This window comes from Amyelois transitella, chromosome 10 (assembly GCF_032362555.1).
Source record: "Amyelois transitella isolate CPQ chromosome 10, ilAmyTran1.1, whole genome shotgun sequence".
Taxonomy (NCBI): domain Eukaryota; kingdom Metazoa; phylum Arthropoda; class Insecta; order Lepidoptera; family Pyralidae; genus Amyelois; species Amyelois transitella.
The window spans coordinates 6,098,955-6,119,886 of NC_083513.1; the positions used below are offsets into that span (position 1 = coordinate 6,098,955).

The 20,932-nt window shown below is 31.2% G+C and overlaps 1 protein-coding gene across 2 annotated transcripts in view; it reads left to right on the forward strand.

The window, feature by feature from the left end:
* Window positions 1-950: 950 nt before the first annotated feature.
* Window positions 951-20,932, forward strand: part of LOC106137635 (peroxidase) — a 53,082-nt gene continuing 33,100 nt past the window's right edge. For both annotated transcript variants that reach the window (XM_013338494.2, XM_013338495.2), the window contains exon 1: window positions 951-1,056. In XM_013338494.2, the coding sequence (XP_013193948.2) occupies window positions 1,021-1,056 (36 nt within the window). In that variant the 5' untranslated portion in view covers window positions 951-1,020. The remainder of the gene's footprint in view (window positions 1,057-20,932) is intronic.

Consider the following 20,932-nt stretch of genomic DNA (forward strand, 5'->3'; position numbering starts at 1 on the left):
TAGGTTATCCCCCTGTCTATCTATATATCTTTCATTATAATTACTAGCAAAAGTTTATGAAATAATTTTGTTACAGTTAAAAGAAAGTTAAAAGTCAACATCATTTTACGAAAAGCTGTTCCAAAATCAAGCGTAGCTTCATAAAATTATCAAAGCTGTAAAATTCTATCTCGTTTGATAGCGTTCGACTAGATATTGGAATAACCGGATGAAGTTACCATAATTTTATCTGCAATATCGTTATCAGCTCACTTTATTAGCACTTTTCTTGTGTCTATAAATACGCGTACACTTATGTATAAAAGAGAAGGACACCCTTGCGATATTAATGCCCATTGGATTTCATTTTGCAAATACCATTTGACATAATAGCTGAAGTGGCAATGGCATTGAACATTTCTCGAGGATCTGATGACCGATCGGGGCCAAAGGAACCGTAGCGTGGGATGGCATCCTGCAAGGTGGACCAACGCCGTTGTGAAGTCCTCGGGGAAACTTTGGATGCTTACATTAGATTGATGTGGAAATCATCGAGGGCCGCCTATGATCAGTAGAGTGGACGTCCTACGGCTGATATGATGATGATAACTTGGACCAGAAAAATGTTTGACAGAACTGGTGGAAAGATATTAGGGAGACATATGCCAAGCAGTATGCGAATATATGCTGAAAAAGAAGAGAAGAAGACTAACTTTTATAAATATTTCTTTAAGTTATCAACATCGGTTATCTTACTAGTTATTAAAGACAGTTGTTTGACTTGACAAATAAATAGGTTTTACTTTATACTTTTTGGTCAAAATTTAACATGAACTAGATTCATATAATCGAAGAAAGACAAGAAGCAAAAAATAAATAAATAAAAACTTTTCATCTAGTCTATCCCCGTAGGCTGTTAGTCATATAAAATTGATACGCGCCCTACTCGCGGCTTAGTGCGTTTGATAGCGGGCAGGGCGCGGGAGAGTGTGCGCGCGCGCTGGTGAAATATTATCATTCGATCTAGTTTTTAATTTGTGTATGTGTTTACGGACTTGCCATTTTGTGAAAAAATTGGTAAGTTTTATTTTAATATCTTTTTCTCTTATGAAAAAAGAAAAATGTATTTATATCTATTTCTTGTAATGTGTAAATTTTTGTGTAATAAAGATATTATAAACTAATTACATATTTGATAGTAATCTCGGTGATATCCATTGATTTATGAATACGTATTTTTTAAATGTAGTCGAAAATTATGTAAATAATAAATTAAAAATATAAAAATATTATACTTAAAGAAATTTAAGAAAGTACATAATTTTATACTTAATAGAATTGCTACAAGAATAAAATATAAAAAGAATTGAATACAGTAGTAACATGTAGGTACTCGTAACACTATTGATAAATCAACAGAGCCTTCATGTTCTTATTTAGATAGTTATTTTATTTTCCGTTTATTATGGATTAACACCCAAGGCTTACAAAATACTATAAACGTAAATAGAAGATATGAGTTAGTTATTATACCAGCAACATTTACAATGTTTATGTAAAATATAAAAAAAAAACTTTAAGAAATATCAATTTACCTATTTACTGTGAGCAAATACATATATCATCAGGAAGAAGCCTTCAGTATACCGGTACTGATTGCAACTCATTCTACCATTGACGAATTTATGTGTGGTCTTTTATTATACTAGGATTATTATATTTTAAAGATTGTGTCAAGAGCATATAAATTATTAAAAAGTATTGAAGTGCATTTTTAGTTTTTGAAATGTAATTCAAAAGATCCTTCAAATTTTATACTGTCTGTAAACAAACTTCATAAACTTGTATTAAGTTTATGTACAAGATAGATAAAAAAAAACAGAAAATGTTTTTCTGCATCACAATGCAGATGCAATACCATGTTGTTAAGTAGTATATACGTACATGAAATACACCTGTTGTTTTGCATAATTTGTGTCAAATTCATTACTGTTGCATGATTTTCAACTATGATATCCAAACTTATATTATAAATGATACAATTAATATAAATATATTGGCATGTAACACCTTCACACCTTATAGACCTAGACTAAATTTACTAAATTTTTCTCGTTACCGTTCATCCAATTTGCTCTTATTAAAATCTACGCCAGCTAGCATTCTCTATTTTTTTTTATTTTGTAAATAACGTAATCTTGTTGAAATTATTGTAATCGGTAAGAACAGTAATCTGTCCAGTAATGAACAGCACTGATCCGGTGCCCAGGAAGTGGGAATGCCTGAAGCTCTTATGTAGGTATAGATTATTATATTACGTTGTCATTTTGTAGCGTAGTCATTCATCAAACAACCAGTATTATATCATTTAGTGAATAATTCATTTTTATTTAAATTTTGTATGTTTAAAAAAAAGATTTAAATTGAAAGAATCACTATTATAGGCATTTCAAACAAACACTAAAATATGCATAAAAATATTGGCGCATGCAACTCTAATATTACATGACATGTTACATAAATGTTTTTATCAGATGAACAGTCCATTTTCGAATTAGCATACATATAGATGCTATTAAAAAATCGACCATATTCGAAGATATTCAATATATTCATAACCAAAATAGGAAAATCCAAACCATTTTTATTTTCTAGACCCTTTTTAACAATACTTTGTTTCTATTTTCAATGAAAACATAACTGAAAGCCGTTTTCAATTTTACTAGATTTACCTAACATCAGTATATGTTTTTTCTATCTAGCTTTATTTAATGTTCTTATTGCTATAAGTTAGTAGATGACTTATTTTTTTGGGCAATAATTATTACAATGGTTTTTGTGAAAATATATCTACATATTACGTTCAGTTACAGTATGTCTAATAATCGAATGAAATGCTTATTGAACTTGTTAAATATTCTTGAAGACGATCAGTCTGAATCTTTAAATCCTTCATTGGGCTCTTGACTCTTTGCACTGTCACTTTAGTAAAGTATATTGAAGTATTCCTTTATATCGACATGATATGTGTCAGTATATTGTGTGTGTATATGTTTGGAACCGTAGCCGTGGAGGGTGCAACCGGGAACACGCTACAATGAGAGAGATGTGTTACTTATCTAAGTTTGAAAAATGGTCTGTAGTATTACCTCTTAATAGTTTCGGATATACGGATGTTACCGATGTTCCGAGCGATGCTCTCACTATCACAGTTTGCGTGGGCGCAAGCATCCGGAAAATCTCCGATTCCGTATGTTGCTGTAATCTCATTACAATGCCGATTTTTTTACGTAAGTTTTTGTAATTCACGCCTATTGTTTAATTGACTGTTAATGTTAAATAATGCTTTAATTACGCACATTATTTAATTTATATCGGTTCGGGCTGATACTGCGATATACTGAAATGCTTTAAAAAAATAAAAACACTGTAAAATTAAAACAAAGAATGGATATTTAGATAATAACAAATATATTTCAGTTCTATAGTCGCTTAAAACTTGAAAGAGAGAGAACGAGATATAATAATATTAATAATGGTGATCATCAACACGTTACGGGTGCTCTATGACATGGCGCCATTCTTGTTATATCGTAGGCCTTCGGATACACTCATGAATAAGGAAGTGTGTTTTTGTCACTCATCTTATCGGATATATGCCGCACGATCTTGGAACGTTTGATAAAAAATTACAAAATTTGTATGATTACTGAAGCAGGTCGAAACTGTCTGTATAGGTTTAGGCAGCATTTTGATTTCAAAAAGATTTCTGATAAGAATACTATTCACACTCCTTTTTCTCTAACTCGTATATAACATCATTTAAAGGTCGGTATTTAAAAATTTTAATCGGCAAATCAAAGCACTTACATTAAATTTTCTTGTTAACCAAAATTTGCATTGTATAAGGATTAAGTTATTATCCTCATATTGTTGGGGAATTTGCTCTATAATAACAAAAATTCCACTTTTACGATATGCAATGGTAGAGAACCAGTGTAATGTTCGCTTTCTCATCAAGGGAAATCTTGGTTTCTTTTTTACGTATAATTCATTTTTATTTATTCCTATGGCATTGTTGGTTTTTAATTTATTTACATAATTGCACTTTTCATGGATAACCCATAAACAATACTGTGCAACCGATTTGACTTTGCCTTCAATTGGATGATAATTGTTATTATAAATTATAATATTACTAGAAGTGTCACGTGTAGTTCTGATAATTACTTAAGAATATCAGAAGAGATTTAGAAATGTTTTATGGGTAAGAAAAAAATGTATGTGAATGTTTTTGTTATATATTATCAATATGTTCCTACATATTTGAATGTGAATTGACAATTTTCCTCTATTTATTACATTTTTGTACCTCAGAGCTAGAGGGAAGGGAAGACAAGAAATGTGACTTGTTAACGATAAGGAACAATTCAGCACATCTTATAGCCTAGGCCTTGGAGCAACATGCCACATGAGCATAGCATATTCCTTTATATCAGCCGACAAGAAGCATTAACAAACCTTAATGAAAAGTATTACGCGAGATAACTATCTGTGGTTTGTTTATCTCGTGTAGTACCTAGTGGTTGTAGTTTCGCTAAGACAATGTCAGCCGTGTTTCCTTGCGGCTTCGGGTCACAATGACTTATTCTTTGCCCCTCTCGCACGTTTTTCCTCGACATGGTTACGGCTCGGTAGAAACGATTGTTGTGAAAGATTTTGTACTTGCTTCTATTCAATCGATTTGGCCGTGTTATGTATGCGAAATAATGGCCTGTGTGGAATGGGTGATTTACCGTGCTTGATTTCGCTTATCATGCTGTTATCATTCTTATATGCGTTCTATTCATTTAATGATCACATATAAGAATACAATCTGATATGCAAATCCACTTTTAATATATAAGAGCTTGTTAAGAGTTGAAGACAGCATCAACATAAAAATTAACATGTTACAGCAGCATGTGCAATAAGTGGCAGTGATATAATTCGCCGGAAGTTTTACTATCTGCTATTGCTTCCTAAGACATCTCCTGAAGAATAAGATGAGAGAGGATGAGGAGAACTCGTCGATGCACTTACGTAAATGTGCAAACCGGAATAGACTTTTGTATAAGGTGAATTGCAAAACGGTGTTAAAAACGTACTTACCTCCTTTTTAAATTTTTCCTTATTTGTGTATTCCGACAATTATAAGAATAAAAGTATTTCAAGTTCAAATGATGTTATAACTGACGTCATTAGTAATCATCTCTGTAAAGGACAGAACATAATGCAGTTTGCGTAGTTCATTTCCGATCTTATCTTTATGTAAATGTAGCATCTATGTTTAGGAGAGTGACTCTCTAAAATCATATTTTCAAAGAATGGCTCGGTAGCAAGAAGGTGTGTGACATTTGATTATTTCAAATAATTTGTACAAATTATACATCCGATTAAACTTGAACAGAAAATATACGAGTAGATGTATAATATAAATGTCTGTCTTAATAAAATTTTAATTTGATACTTTGCAATTCATTAGAATAGTAATACTAACTCAGATTAAAATTAGTTACCGGAAAGAAGACCGGACTTATTCAATCATTTTTTAGTTATGCATAATCAATTCTAATTTAAACATTACTAGGAAATATTTGAAATAAAATAAATCAGTAGGTACTAATATAAAAGCCTTACTCCAAGATTAAACATAGAATTTCAAGAAAGTACAAATTCTTAGATTTTTAAAATTACAATGTCTATTACTTCCATTTAGAGTCATCCATCTGTTATATTTTTAGTGGTACTTTTAAAAGTAATAAATACATGGTATACAAATCATAATTAAATCAACTGATAAGAAATCACTAAATATAATTTTACGTGACTATGAATAAATTTTCTAACCGTGTCATTCTATAGTTGTCTATGATAAGATGCACAAACATAATCAAGATTGTTGTTTCATAGTCTTGATATATATATACTATATATGATAGTATCATCCTCCTGGCGTTAAATACAAATATAATAGTGGTTTTACGAATATGAGTATTTATTTTAATTGAGACATATTATTTTATCATAAATAAGTGATATTTAGTTTTGTTTGAATTATTAAATACTCGTATCATATCTAAAAAGCGAACTTTTTTTTTTAATTCTTTTTATGGAAATTTCTCTTAGGAACCAAGTTCATGAGGAACAAAGATCGATCAAACGGCTTACAATATTGAACCGCATTTTAAACTAGTAAGTAATTTAAAAATGAAACGTACTTTCATTACTAATTATATCATATTTTTATAGTTTTTAGCGCCTACAAGGAAATAAATTTTACAACCTGTAATCACGACAATAATATAAAGGCTGCAGGTACAAGTAAGTACCTACATAAACTTGACAGATATGAAACAGTGCAATGATACAATGATTTCGCAATTTTACTTTATTGTTATAAAGCGTACTATAATTATTTCCGTATATTGCATAGCATTTCTATTTGATTTGACAATGTAACGTGTTCTGCATAACACAATTTTCATTACTTGCGAAATTGAAACCATGAGACTAGTGAGTTAATAGCATTACATTCTAAAGCACCTATGTGTAATTTTCCATTTTATATTATTATCGTGACTAATAAGAACATTATTAAGGGTTAACTACATTACATATTTATAACTGTGCAAATAAGAGGAATCATATAATGTCCTTATTATTTACGGGGTAGACAGAATCAACAGTCTTGAAAAATTTGAAAGATTATAGTGACAGGGCCGATCAGAATCTAATAGCAAAACGTAAAACAAAGCGAAACGTCCAATATATATAATATCTTAAGTTTGATACACATCTAAATGGTTATTTATCCTCAAAAATCATAAAAGTTTGGTTGTTTGGATAAATATAGTAAACCTATTAAAATTCAACCAAGAAAAGTTAATAAGTTGATAAAATGCAATTGAGCTGAGATAAGGGAAGGCGTTCGGCCATCTTGCACGCCACAATAATTTAATCGGAAACAAATTAAAGAGAAATTAGAAGTTAGAAATAAAGGAAAGTAAAGGAAATCCATAACATAATTTAAAAAAAAAATCACATAGGATATTTTAAGCCGCCTTTGGTTGAATATAACTGCATATGCAAGGCAAGTCAAAATTTGTTAAATTGTTCCTTACTTCTACCTCATTTTAGGCTACATTTTTGTAACTTTATTCTTTGTTGTTAAAGTTATATTTTCGTTAATTACTCGAATAATACGTGTTCAGTTATTAGGCAAAGTATTAAACAAACTTCTCAAATTTGCGGAAAGTTTAAACGAGTTATAAAGTAAACCACACTTAATTTAAAGTCTTAGAAATTATGTAAATATGTTATCAAACTCATAGAACGTTACAACATCAACCATATGGAAATCGGCATACATTAATCTGAATAACCATATAAAGAACACGTGAATTTTAACGGATGTAAACTTGATTTTTTGCGAATGACCTTGTATTGGAAATATATAGACAGGGCAGTGTCGAAATGTTGATAGATCTCTAAATTAATGTGTGAAGATTATCAAAATTGTTTATCTTATTAGATGACTTTAGGTCTGAGGCGATGTTGTTGCATAAATTAATTTAAAATTTAATATAGAGTTATCAGTAGATAAAAGGATTGGTTTGTTTCCGATTACAATGTTCATGGCAATAGCCAGATTCACGGAATGTAAGTAAATAATTTATCACTTAGTCTAAATGGACTCCAAGTAGCGAAGCTGTGAATGTAAATATGTTATATAAGGAAATTCCAAGACGAAATAAGGGCAAGGGAACACTTTGAATCCAATTATGAAAATGCAATAGGAAATACATTGTTATAAGAGAGTAACAAGCCACATTGCTGTGCCTAATACATAAAATCACACCTCTTTTACGAAGGAGTTGACTAAAACTTAGCAGGTACATTTTTACACTTGACACGATACCAATTACCATTTTTCGCTTGTTCTACATTCATTTACTGTCAAATTAAATGTAAAATTTCAAATATAGTTCTCTTTTAATGTCAATTATCATAAAATGTAAAAGCCTTAAGTCTTCAAAATTATACTTACTTTATAATATTCAAAATGCCATTCAAAATGGTAATGCTGCCAGCCTTCTGGACACACTCCCGCAAGTTGATGCTTTGCAGGGACTGTACAATTTGTAAATTAGATTTTAGCTTGTATTCATCTTTTTTTTTCTTTCTTATAAAAATAAGTAGTTTTAGTTTTAATTTGAATTCATGTTGTTTAATTTTATATTCCTATTTAAGTAATACTTTTTATTTACTAGAACAACACATAATAATAAAGTTGCCAAAGCTTATAATATTATAATTACATTTCTTTAATGTTTCTAACATGTTTATTTACAGTTAATAGGTGGAAATTATTAGTGTAAAGTGTATCGAAAGTAATTTGCAAAAGTAGAAAATGTACGGGCGGAACCGGTATCTAATATTAATTTGAAAAATAGCGAACATGTTGTATATAATTTACTTTAATAATGCACACAATGGAAGAAAGTGCATTTCCAATGTAAACGTACGTGTGTAGAATAAACGTACAGAAATTTAAAAAATATGAATTGATCACTAGGGATTTAAGCTAATATGCAAAATACACTTTGAAGAAAACAGCTCTAGGCATATTGTTAACAAACTATGAGCAAGTTTATTATAATCGAAAAAAATTAAAATCGAAAGTATCAAAACTGATCATAAAACAAATACCTATAGATATAAGTAGCTATAAGTAGTATGAACATTGATGACTTGACTAATGAAAGATAAAATCTACATTAACTATGTATGCTAGCAATGGAACTGTATCATCCATCATAAAAAGGAGAAATTAAGTTCACTTGGCATTTTAGATGAAATTTTCTTGTATCGCCAATCTAAAAACCAGAAACTAGTAAACAAATTACGCGATTTCCATTAAAATGTACGACTTGTTTCAATTTTTTTAGTAAAAAATATTCTAGTTAAAATCGATTGGGTTATGTAAGACGTAATACACGTGCTTAACTCAATAATGCGGTCAAGTTACGTAAGTAATTGAGCTTTCGTTAAACTGCACGGTAAGTTAACCAAACTCCTTTCTTTACTTCACCTTGAAAACTTTGATCTCGATTACGAGTAACCATGTTAGTATGTAATTTTGTTCCAAAAAAGTAATTGCCCTTTTGTATCAATGTCGACAGTACCTTGAAAATGAATCAAAATTAAGTAGAGGTAATCAATTAGGTGGCACAAATTGCATTACATTCTTAACTTGTTTGTTTTTTTTTAATACAATAAAAATATATCTTTTTTTTCGTCAAATAATTCTAAAAAAATATTATTATATTATTTAAAAAAAACAAACAAGTAAAGAATACATAAAAAGAAGTACATAAATATATTTATCCTACAGTTGATATGGACCAATGAGTGCTTCGGAATCCTAAAAAAATAATAACAATTTATACCTGTTTTATCACTGAAGGGCTGAAGCTATTCAACGTAATATATGGTATTTCATTCATCTCTCAGTTGATTCGATTACGTTAATCTTATTCACTAATCGCTATAAATAAAGCACATTAATTTATGTACTTATTGCTCATTTCATTATTGCAGACATTTTCATACTGATAGAACACGAGCGAACAAGAATCTAATTACGTCAATAAAGGACAATACTTCTTTTGTTCCGATATGATTTGCCTGAGCTTTTCCACGGATAATACGATATTCCATTACGTACGACACATTTGATAGACATACAATTACGACATAAGTATTTCATGTCATTTTTGTACTATATATACATAAGATCGCACCTCTTTTCGAGGTAAGTAGAGAAAGCTCGTTGGTAACGGTTGCTCTTCGCCTGTTGCCAGGGCGGCCTCGATTTAGGAACGTAGGTCTTGGGTAAAACAGGGGAAGGCTCCTTTAAACGTTTTTATTAACGAGTTTGTACTGTAAAGTTTAATTTAATTTTCAGGATGATTATTGGTAACGTATCACACTACATTGCATTCTTTCTAAACCATATAGCTGAACGGGGTCTTTCAGTTTTTCATGACTTTTTGGTCAATCTACTCCGTTACGGATTTGATTATATGATTGTGTACATATAGTACGTACTCTTTGTGCGATACTCGATAGAAAACAATAAATAGGAAAGCTCTACGTTAAGGATAAAGATAAAAACAGGTATCCAAAGTAATGCCAATTCAATTATTTATAAAGGCCAAGTGAATCATAAATAAGTTAAGTCCCATCTTATTCATCTTAGTCTCAAAAAGTGTGTTGACGACAGACGCAAAACACGTTGACATAGATAAAAAAATGTGTTCAATTACAGTAATACCTAAGTATCGTTTATTTCATAACTCTTCAATATGTATTGATATAAAAGTTTGGTGAGCGAAATGTAAAAAAAGGTTTAACTTGGTCAATCGATTAATGCAATTAGTTACTACTTTTGAATATTCAAATGATTAGATTCATACTTTTATTTCAGTAATTATGTAAAAGTACTTATAATATATTTTTGTAGTAATATAGCATCAGTCGGTCGTTACGACCATATATATAAAAGCAAAGATGGGTTAGTCGGTAGTATACCAATAAAAATATATGAGAGGCGTCATAATAACATAAGGCTCTTCAGCTAATCCTATTTCTGGGATAGCAATAAAAAATGCCTGAACGGTTATCTGAAGGTTATTGTGTGAGGCAATTTATTTCGATTAATGGTACTCTTTATGAGATTTAAGGGATTGTGTATGGTGACATTGATATTCGCTTTGGGACCTTTAAGTGAGAAATGGTTTTGTTAGCGAATCCTACTAACCGTTTGCAGTTTATTAAGACGACTATTAGTATAGTTTTGTTTTATATGCTCTACTTATAATTGTGAGTAAAAGTTATCGATGTATTACGACAGACACATTTAAAATTAATTTTGTTTTCTTTTTTATTCTAATACCAATTAAAGACGTTGCTTCACTTATTTGAGTGTTAATGTTGACATAGCTACATATCAATGCAACCTGTTAACTATATTATCATCTGATTTGTAATAAAGAACCCGTTAACAGCAAATTACTGAAATAACCAGTTTTATAGACGTGTAATTTGGGCGTGTTTCTGAAAAACTAATACTAGTTATAGAGTATCATCAGTCTGTAATATACAATTAGACTGCCAATTTTTCGTGCGTTACTGTCATACTAAATAATTTATAAGTAGTGCTTTGTTTCTGAAATAGGTATTTGAGCATTATTTATAATTAAGTGATATTTTAAGGTTTTTCAGACTTCGATGAATCTTGTCCGCATGTGGGATTTTAATTGACAATATTGACATACTTACATATAGTCTTATTCCGCTTTATCCCTTATGGGGAAGACAGAGCCAACAGTCTTTAAAAAACTGTAAGGCCACGTTCAGTTGGGCTTAATGATGGAATTAATTTTCAAATAGTAACAGGTTACTAGTCCATTTAAATAACAGCTAAAACTATTATAATGTAATAAGAATAATTAGGTACCTACTTAAGTTCAACGTCTTATTTATATATTCCATCGGTCAGCTCAGCGGTACACTCGTGATGCGATATTTCGAACTACATATATAAGCACTATTAAAATTATGTGTTATGATTTATTTTCCTGACGATTACTATTAATTAAAAAGTAAATTCTGCCTATAAAAGGAATTTCAACATTTCTATTATAAAATGTCAACTTTTTATACCTTGCAGATATAAATTTACTATGAAAGCACATGTTAGGAAATCATTTTGTTAGCGAAACTGGTTCTGTATTACTATGCTACATTTATTTACAATATATTTCACATAAAACTTGACATTTTGACGATCATCAGTGGTTTTTAGTTTTTTATGTAGATCAATTATGCGGAGTTGGTTTTAAATTATACCAATTTGGTACATATATGTTAAGGTCTTTTATATTATTCAAATCAAAATATGTAAAATTGACTAAAAACTAACTAAAAGATACAACGTTGATACATAAGGTTTTCCAGTAAATTTAATTTTAGATAGACTTTTAAGATAGAATTTTTACAATTTCATCACGGGTAAATAATTCAATATGGTTAAATTTAATAAATTAAACCATATTTTACAACAAACTTGATAATGATAGTCATGAACTTTGAATGCAATGAAGGTACTCTTAACCGATAGTGTTTTACTTTTCTTATTCAGTCGGTTAATTAATGATATAATAAAATGGGCAGAGTTGGTTCACAGGCACTTTGAATCCCTGTTCGAATTCGCGATAAAAAAAATATTAATTCGAGTAAAATCGCAGGCGAAATCTAATGTTAACAAGGTAAATTCTCAATAAGAATTGAACAATAAGCAAATCGTGTTTTGTATAATAATTGTGCAATATTGTGCATTGATTACACATAACACATCTACATAAAAAATAGAATAAAGTTGCGTATCTTAATTGTTCTTCCGTGCATATGCATGCTAAAACGGTAGCATAATATTGAGGTGTGTGTATGAATTGGCTTTTCACGGAATTCATATTACATTTAGCATATGAGTTGGGCATGATTGCGCCACAAAGAAAGCAAGCATTTTTAGAAATTCCCATGGGATCGCCAGCTGAAGAGGAGGTCAGATCCCGCGAAAAGCATACTACTCGTATTTTTGGTTAAGTTATACATAATTTTTCGTAACGCTGAATGGTTATATTAAATCATATAATATTGCCCTCTCATTGGTCATTATCAACGGACAGTCAGCTAAACATTTCATTATTTGTACGGACCAATAAATGTAGAAATAGAATGTAAAAAAGGACAATAATTCATATTCCCAAATTGACGTTTGTATTTAAATTACCTTCTATAAAAAATTGGAATTCTTCTTTTAGGCGATGGGGCAGCAATCTGTCACTATTTTAATCTAAATTCAATCATTAAACCTATCAGCTGAACGTAGCCTATCAGTCTTTAAAGACTGCAGACTCTGTTGGATATAGACGGGATAATATGAATAAATGAATGAATTTGTACCTTATTAATGGAGAAAAACAAGGAGAAGGCGAAGAAAAAAGAGCACGAAAGGTCGTACTTCGTATCCTGTTCATTTGAAACGCAACTTGTTGATGCAAGAAATAGATTAATTTATGAAATGGGGTACTAGAATTTACTTAATGACGTCAGACTATACTTGTAATTGTGTCTGACTTTTAAGTTACAATTAAAGTTACTACATAGTCCAGTAATTTGGGCTACACGTTGATAGATCAGTTAGTCAACTTTGCGTTTTATATACATTTGTAGATGTAATTCGCGACAATGCGAGACAATGATGTGTGTACAGATTTCAATAATTCTTGGGTTCTAATGAATTTGTTTTTACACTTCACCTTTGTTTCAATTCAATGCTCTTTGTCGCCGTAGACAAAGTTTTTATAGAATCTAATTATCCTTGGATTTTCCGATCTAATTAATTTCATTGTCTCAGAAAAACTGTTTTTATAAATCAACTATTTTATTTGGAAACTAATAATGCCTTAAATTCCTTTATCCAACGTACGATAAATATGGTAGACACCTTCACTTTTGAACAATAATATCAAATGTGTAAAAATTATTCTAATGCTGTTGTAAAATGTACAAATTAGGTTAGTCAAATTAAAGTTATGTCAAATCTTTAAAATACGCAATTTAATTTGTAACTTATAAAGCGTATTTATGTACACCCAAGTTTCAGAAGACGCGAATAGTAATTTAACCATCATCTCAGAAATAATTGTTTACATTGTATGGGAACCATAACTCTCTCCTGGACGGGTAAGAAGAAACTACATCTTTCCACGATCTCTGCAACTTCTTTCGTTTATCCTTATTAATCACTCTCTACACTCGTAATTAAGTATAAGTTAATGCTGTTTTCAACTTGATCTTGATCTTCTACTAGCGTAGTAAAAGTATATAAATATAGGTAGTTAGTTTGCAATAGGTAATCTTCTTTGGTAAATCCAAAACATTGGGTCAATACTAACATCAATGAAATGCCTTTATTAATTAATGCAACTTGATATCGATAATTGACTATCGTGCTGAATAAAAACAATATCTCCGGGATAACCGTGTATAATGATTTTAAAAATTAAGAATACTGACTTTGAGGAAATCCCATAATTTTAATTGTTTTTTAGACCGTCATCATTTTAATATACCTTGGTGCGGTAATTAAAGTTTGACCAGTGTATTATAATAGACTGATATCTGACTGAGTATTGCCGCTTAATAAGTAGTTGCAGTCAAATTTGCTAGTCATAGAATGACGTATAATTGCAGTTTCGCTTGCGTCAATGCTATTGTTCAGATAGTTACTTCCAAGGGAAATATTTAAAACTTGGAGTTACTTGTCAGACGATAACTTAGCACACACATACAAGCAATACTTTGAATTTCACTTCCATCAATAACCTAGATGTAATATTTTTTTGACAGTAGGTAGCATTTTCACCTAGTAGGTACCTACAACAATTATCAAAACTGGCTTAAGTCTCTTTCCATGTATGGGATTTCGGGTATAAATTCTTAAAGGAAAACGCGATATTCTGTTTAATCAGTAAGTTGCAATCGGTAGAGGATAATGACAACTGACTGGGCAATAATTTTTTTTCATAGTTTTCACCAATTAAATAAACCGGTAGTTTTCGTATATAATTCAAACAATTTTCAAGTAAGTATTCGAAAATGTATAGTAAGCTCTATTTCCTACTTCTAGCTAGGTCATGCACTAACTTATATTCCAAGTTTGTTTTAATATTAATGTCGTGCATTCAAACTGGGCACTTCGCCTTTATGCTCTTATCCGGCAAGTGAGCCAGAATCACCGGTATAAAATTCATTATTCAATAGAAATGATTCGAGTGAAGCTTACTTACTGGTGCTTTTTCAAAAATTTCGTAGCTTTTTATTACATACATAAAATCACGCCTCTTTCCCGGAGGGTAGGCAGAGACTACCTCTTTCCACTTGCCACGATCTCTGCATACTTCCTTCGCTTCATCCACATTCATAGCTCTCTTCATACAAGCTCGGCGGTTTCGGGTACTTTTGACCTGACCCTTTACCAGGACGTCCTTAATTTGATCAAGATGCGTTCGTCTAGGTCTTCCCACTCCGACCTTTCCCTCCACACTCTCCTTGTATATCTGCTTAGTCAACCTGCTTTCATTCATCCTCTCCACATGACCGAACCATCTTAACATACCCTTTTCTATTCCTGTTTTTTTGGGTATCAAAATATCGCAATTATGAAATCAATTTAAATAATTTTAATAGTTTAGGCATATTTAATTGTGTTTACATACAAGTTCAATTATTGCAGCGACACATTAGTCAGTCATAGCGATACATTAGCCAGTCACGCAGTGTACTGCATGGGTTGTTTATTTAAGTACATATTTTTATTAACCAATTCATGTAAAATAAAAAATAAAGAAATTATAATCACAAGAAACCATCGTTCATAGGTTCTGCTCAAGTCTTACAGTAGGCTCGAGAGGTGAGAAATGATGAAAAGAGTGACTATTACAAATATTGTAAAAAAATACACGTATCTAAACAAAGAATTTACAAAAATATGTAACAAATTTTCCAGAAGTGAGAATTTATGTTTTTGTTAAATTTGTTTCGGGTGCCCTACATCTATTTCTAATTTGGACAGTCATTATACAAAACAAATGGCTGAATGGCGACTAAATTATATTTATTCTGTAACGTCGTCATGATCGTGACAGGTCAGAATGATACAAAGGGGACCATGTCGAATCTGTTTGCTTCCGGCCCGAAGTAATGAAGGCCGGTTTTGTTTCGTTTACTTATCGATACTTATAGTAACAGTAAATGGAACAAGTGTTCAAGGGAATAAAGGGTTAGAAATAGAACCAATGTACGTATTACTAATAACTCGGAAGCGACATTAATAATGGTAGGTCATCATAATGACACGAATACCTCAATTTGCCCGAATAGAAAAGCGTGACGCACAGGATGGTACAGGTTCAAATACTGCTGCAGAGATGTCTAAATTATATTTTTCTGTGTTTTATATTTTAGTTTCTATTGAATAAATTATATGTAATATTTTGTATTATGATATGTGTGATGACAAAATAAATTAGTGTGATTGCTAACCGATGTCCTTACGGTGAGAGAAAACGTGAGACCAAACAACCTGCACACCTAGGCCTATAATGCCAAGATGATCAGGTTTTGGATACATAGTTACGATCCAACTAAGTTCTATTTTCGCCTGCAAATGTTACGGACGACAGACGGCACACACCAGGATCGTAGTCATAGGCGCTCCCCGGGGTCATCTCCAGAGAGGTGAGGACAAAACGTGGGTTAGCACCAGGAGGAAGATTTTGGGCTTGATTTCCACCATAATCTTAATATAACTTTTTTATACTCACTTATTTCACATTCTGTGATGTATGAAAATAATTTAAAATTACAGATACCGAAAAAAGGCAACCCGTCCTTTGTCATTTCAGCTGTCATATACTTCCAATCTAAATTGCACCCTTCACACATTCTATACACCCTTTTGTTTGACTGAGATATGTCTTTTTAGTTTCCACTAAGTATACTTTTTTAAAATAATAGGTAGATGTTCAAACTTTTGTTTCTTTAAATTCATATGCTGCTTCTATTGTAGTGTCAAACACATTTTTCAAAATGAATTATATTATGAGAAAGTTTGTAGGTATATCGATAACGATATTAAAGGATTTGTGATGTTATTACAGTATTTTTTTTGATCAGGAATAACCAACGAATGTATATTGTATAATGCCTTGTAAAGAATCTTTACCATGCATAGCATTTAAAGGGAAATATATTTCCTTGACCTTCATAGTAGCTGTCACTTTTATTGATGGTTCACACCCGAAATTGGGCTAAGTCGTTAATTATTCAAATCAATATCCGTATTTATGTAACTACTTATATCAATCACTGTCGTAATATTTAAAGGAAAGCTACAAAACAATTAAATAAATCATTAGTTTCATCATTAGGTTAAATAGTTAATTAAAAACATTGAACCTAGAAATAAAAATTTAAAATTAAAAGATTAGAAGAGTCTAAGACATTTTTTTTCTGACGACATTTTATCGCACACAGATGACGCCATACAAATTATAGTACGAGTTATTTAATGACACATTTAATTGCTTGTTTCCGAGTTTTTAATATCAATCGGCTTACGGCCCTAATATCTTGCTTTACGATATTAGCGTTCAAATATAGCGTTAGTGATTGGTGTTTAATGTCCGCGTATTACTCACACGTCGACCTAACCTAACCTAAATCCAAGGGACGTGTTGAGTTCAACCGATCAAAATTCAATCATTCCTAACTACCACAGTCCGGATTTGGATTCGCCATTATTCATGCATGTAGCGTCAATTCTGATTGGTATTTTAGAATTCAGTGGATTTTCCGCTTGTAAGTGATACTTTACTATCGGCTGCATATCTGATAAATTTACTTCTAAATTTTAATTCACTATAGTCGTAAGTTTCTTAACACTTTCGTATCCTTACAGATCCTTAGGGAGATGTAATATATGATTCTGTCAAAGGACTAGAGTATTGTCAAACAAATTTTATTTAGGAAAATTAAATTGACCACCGCGTTAGAATAACTTACTACCTACTATGTGCTCAAAATAAGCTAGACATGGTCTCTATATTTATCTTAAAGGAAAGATAATTAAAGAATAGCAAAGATCAGACATAAACAGTCTAAAAGCGGGTCAAAACATAGTACGAGACGATGCAACAGAAAACACACAAAAGATGGGAGAGAGAGATTGAATTGTACCCAGAATACGTTAATAACACACCAAAAATCCAATGATATTTGTCTACCTGTGCGATTTGAGACAGGTACGAATATGTGCTAGAATCGTGAAAGGTCACGAACCTATGATAACAGGGTCGTTCAATCTCAAGACACCTTTGAACTTTGCTTTGCAAATGGGTGTTATTAGGGTACATTTACGAATAAACTGCGTTAGCTTTAAAGGCAAAGAAAATAAATTTCTATGAACTTTCTATGGCTTAATAATGAAATTGAGATTCAAATAGTACCAGGTTGCCAGCCTGTCGCCTTAAAGAAAAGTGCTAAGTTCATAAGCATTTTGTTTTCACATAGGTACATAAAATTAAAGAAAATATTAAACAATAGCGGCGGCCTATAGTAAAGGTACCAGGTAGAAATTATGAAGCATTACATTACATGTGTACTTTCCATAATTTGTGTTACAACAGACGACATAACTGCGAATATAAACAATAACCAGTGTAAAACGCTATTTTTTTAGCAATTTATTAGCTATTTCTTTAATTGACTCTTAAATCTGCATGGAAAGAGAAGCAGCTAGCACATTACGTTTAGAAAAATATATAGAAATAAGAATAACATAGTAAGTTCCATGCATGGAAGGACTGGATTCACAATCAACCGAAAAATAAAGATATTTTGATTTCTGTGACACGTTTATAAGCACTTTCACTTTCAAAGGTACTTTAGGGTGAATCAATTTTAAATAAAGACATAACAGAAATATGAAATATCGTCATGCTCCACATATTAGTAAATAACTAGCAATTGTCAGTTAAACTACTGCTAGGTTTCGCTTGTGTGGAGATTTTCGTTATTATATGTATATTACCTAGTATTTATCTTTATTACACATTTCAAAGGATTCTGAGCAGTAATCATGTTTACTTTGGTAGGTAATTATGTCAATCATATTTTCTTTTATTGTTTAGACAAATTATAATTATGCTGGAGGTGAATATGGGTTATATTTATTTAATCATTGTTGCACAATTTTATCATAACGCCATACAGCCATGCTTACGTGATCTTTCAGTCATTTCGAGACTGGCTTTGTCTAATCCTCACTGTTTGTATTAATTATTATTGCACTATCGGCGGTAAAATCATTATCTAACAACCAGAAATTGAGTTACAATAGAAAATTTTTGTATAACATGATGCACAAAAAGTTTTGTCTATCAACTGTTTGTGCCAGTTATATCAAGGTTCAAGGTAAATCGGTCCATTCTTACCCATTAATTAAAAGCGTGTCGATTGTTACACTTGTATAACAATGCCTTAAAAAACTTCGGGTCACACCGCCCACCTTACCGCGCGATGGTCGTTGAAATATAACAAATTAAAATCTGAAACTATACTCGTATGACCCAATTGGGATAGATTTTTATCTTTTAGGCATTTATTATTTTAAACCAGATAAGACGGAATGTAAAGAGTCAGGGTAGAAGGATGTATGCACGAGGAATCATTTTCATGCTAAAGAATCTGTCTGAGTCAATCGTACAAAAAGAGCACACGGTTTCCCATTTCGACGAGCTGTCTTCAAAGAAGGTTAACGAAATAGTTCTTTCTAAAGTACATCATATTATGTATAATACACACATCACTCCATCATCCCTTCGGACAGTAGTTACGAAAAGATTCTAATATTTACATATTTATCCATAGTTGCCTCCGAAACCGCTCTGTGTCCGAAGTGACTAAACTATAATTCTTCTCTGCCGGCATCCACATAATAAAACACTAGGCAACCTTCTTGGTATACGCCATAGCAACGGTTGCCATGATTTTGTTTGTTAGTGAGATGTCAAAAATAATTTTTATTTGTAAAATATTCTTAATTTATACGTTGAATAATATAGTCATTTTAAACTGATTATTATCTCCTCTTTTCTCCTTCTATCTTCTGTAGGAATAAATAACTTTAATAAGTATACTTCCTACATCCCATATTTTATACATATATATTAACTCTTCCACGAGTGGATTTTTCTGTTGTTTGGTTAGTTTATGTTAGTTAAGTGAGTGGTGACCTTTGTTAGTCACGATTTGTGATTATAGCTCACATAACCTGGCCTAGGGGTAGGCTTAATTCTTTTGTCTTAGTTTAAATTATCATATCACATGACATGCATGCCGTGTGTTGATGTGCCAGACTTTAATGGAAACATTTGATTTACATTTTGAGATTGTTTTTGCAACTTACTTTAAATAAAACGAAAGGATAATTACATTAATGAATTAAACAGTTTAAAAGATTTTGGTGTGGTTGATAAACAATAGGAACTTCTATTGCTATAGGATACCGGGTTCTATGCAGTTGAAAACACAAGTATAATAAAGAATTTAACATTCTATTTATTTTAATTTCGTGATAACGATAAAACAGATAATAACAATCGTGCCGTTAATATAATTCACAACTTACCATTAAATGTATAACGACAATATAACTGTTTGATATTAAAATCGATAACTACACCGTGACTAAATGAAATCGGTGGTAAGTACAATCAGGAGTATAATTTAAATCTAAACAAATAATGTGTACGGGACAAGTTACATATATTGAGTTAGCCTTAAAGTCAGTTCGAGACATGTTTGATAAGAAAATAACTCAATAGACTTGTAAACTTGAGATTCCTCTTTAATAAATCATTTAAAAATAAAATGTGATTAAAATAAATATAGTAGGTATATTAAACATTAAACAACAAGGATTGTTATATTTCTCAGGAACTATCCAAGTTATCAGGTGTCTGTTTTTTGTTTCTAAAGGTAATGTTTAGGTACATTTTTTTGGTGTAATCATATTTTATGTACTATTTATAGAATAGGCGATGGGCTAGCAACCTGTCACTATTTGAATCTCAATCTATCATTATGCCAAACAGCTGAACGAAGCCTATCAGTCTTTTAAAGACCGTTGGCTCTGTCTACCCCGCAAGAGATATACCTAGACGCGATTGTGTGTATGAATTATAGCTTATTTTGCACAGAGATATACTCGTAAAACTAA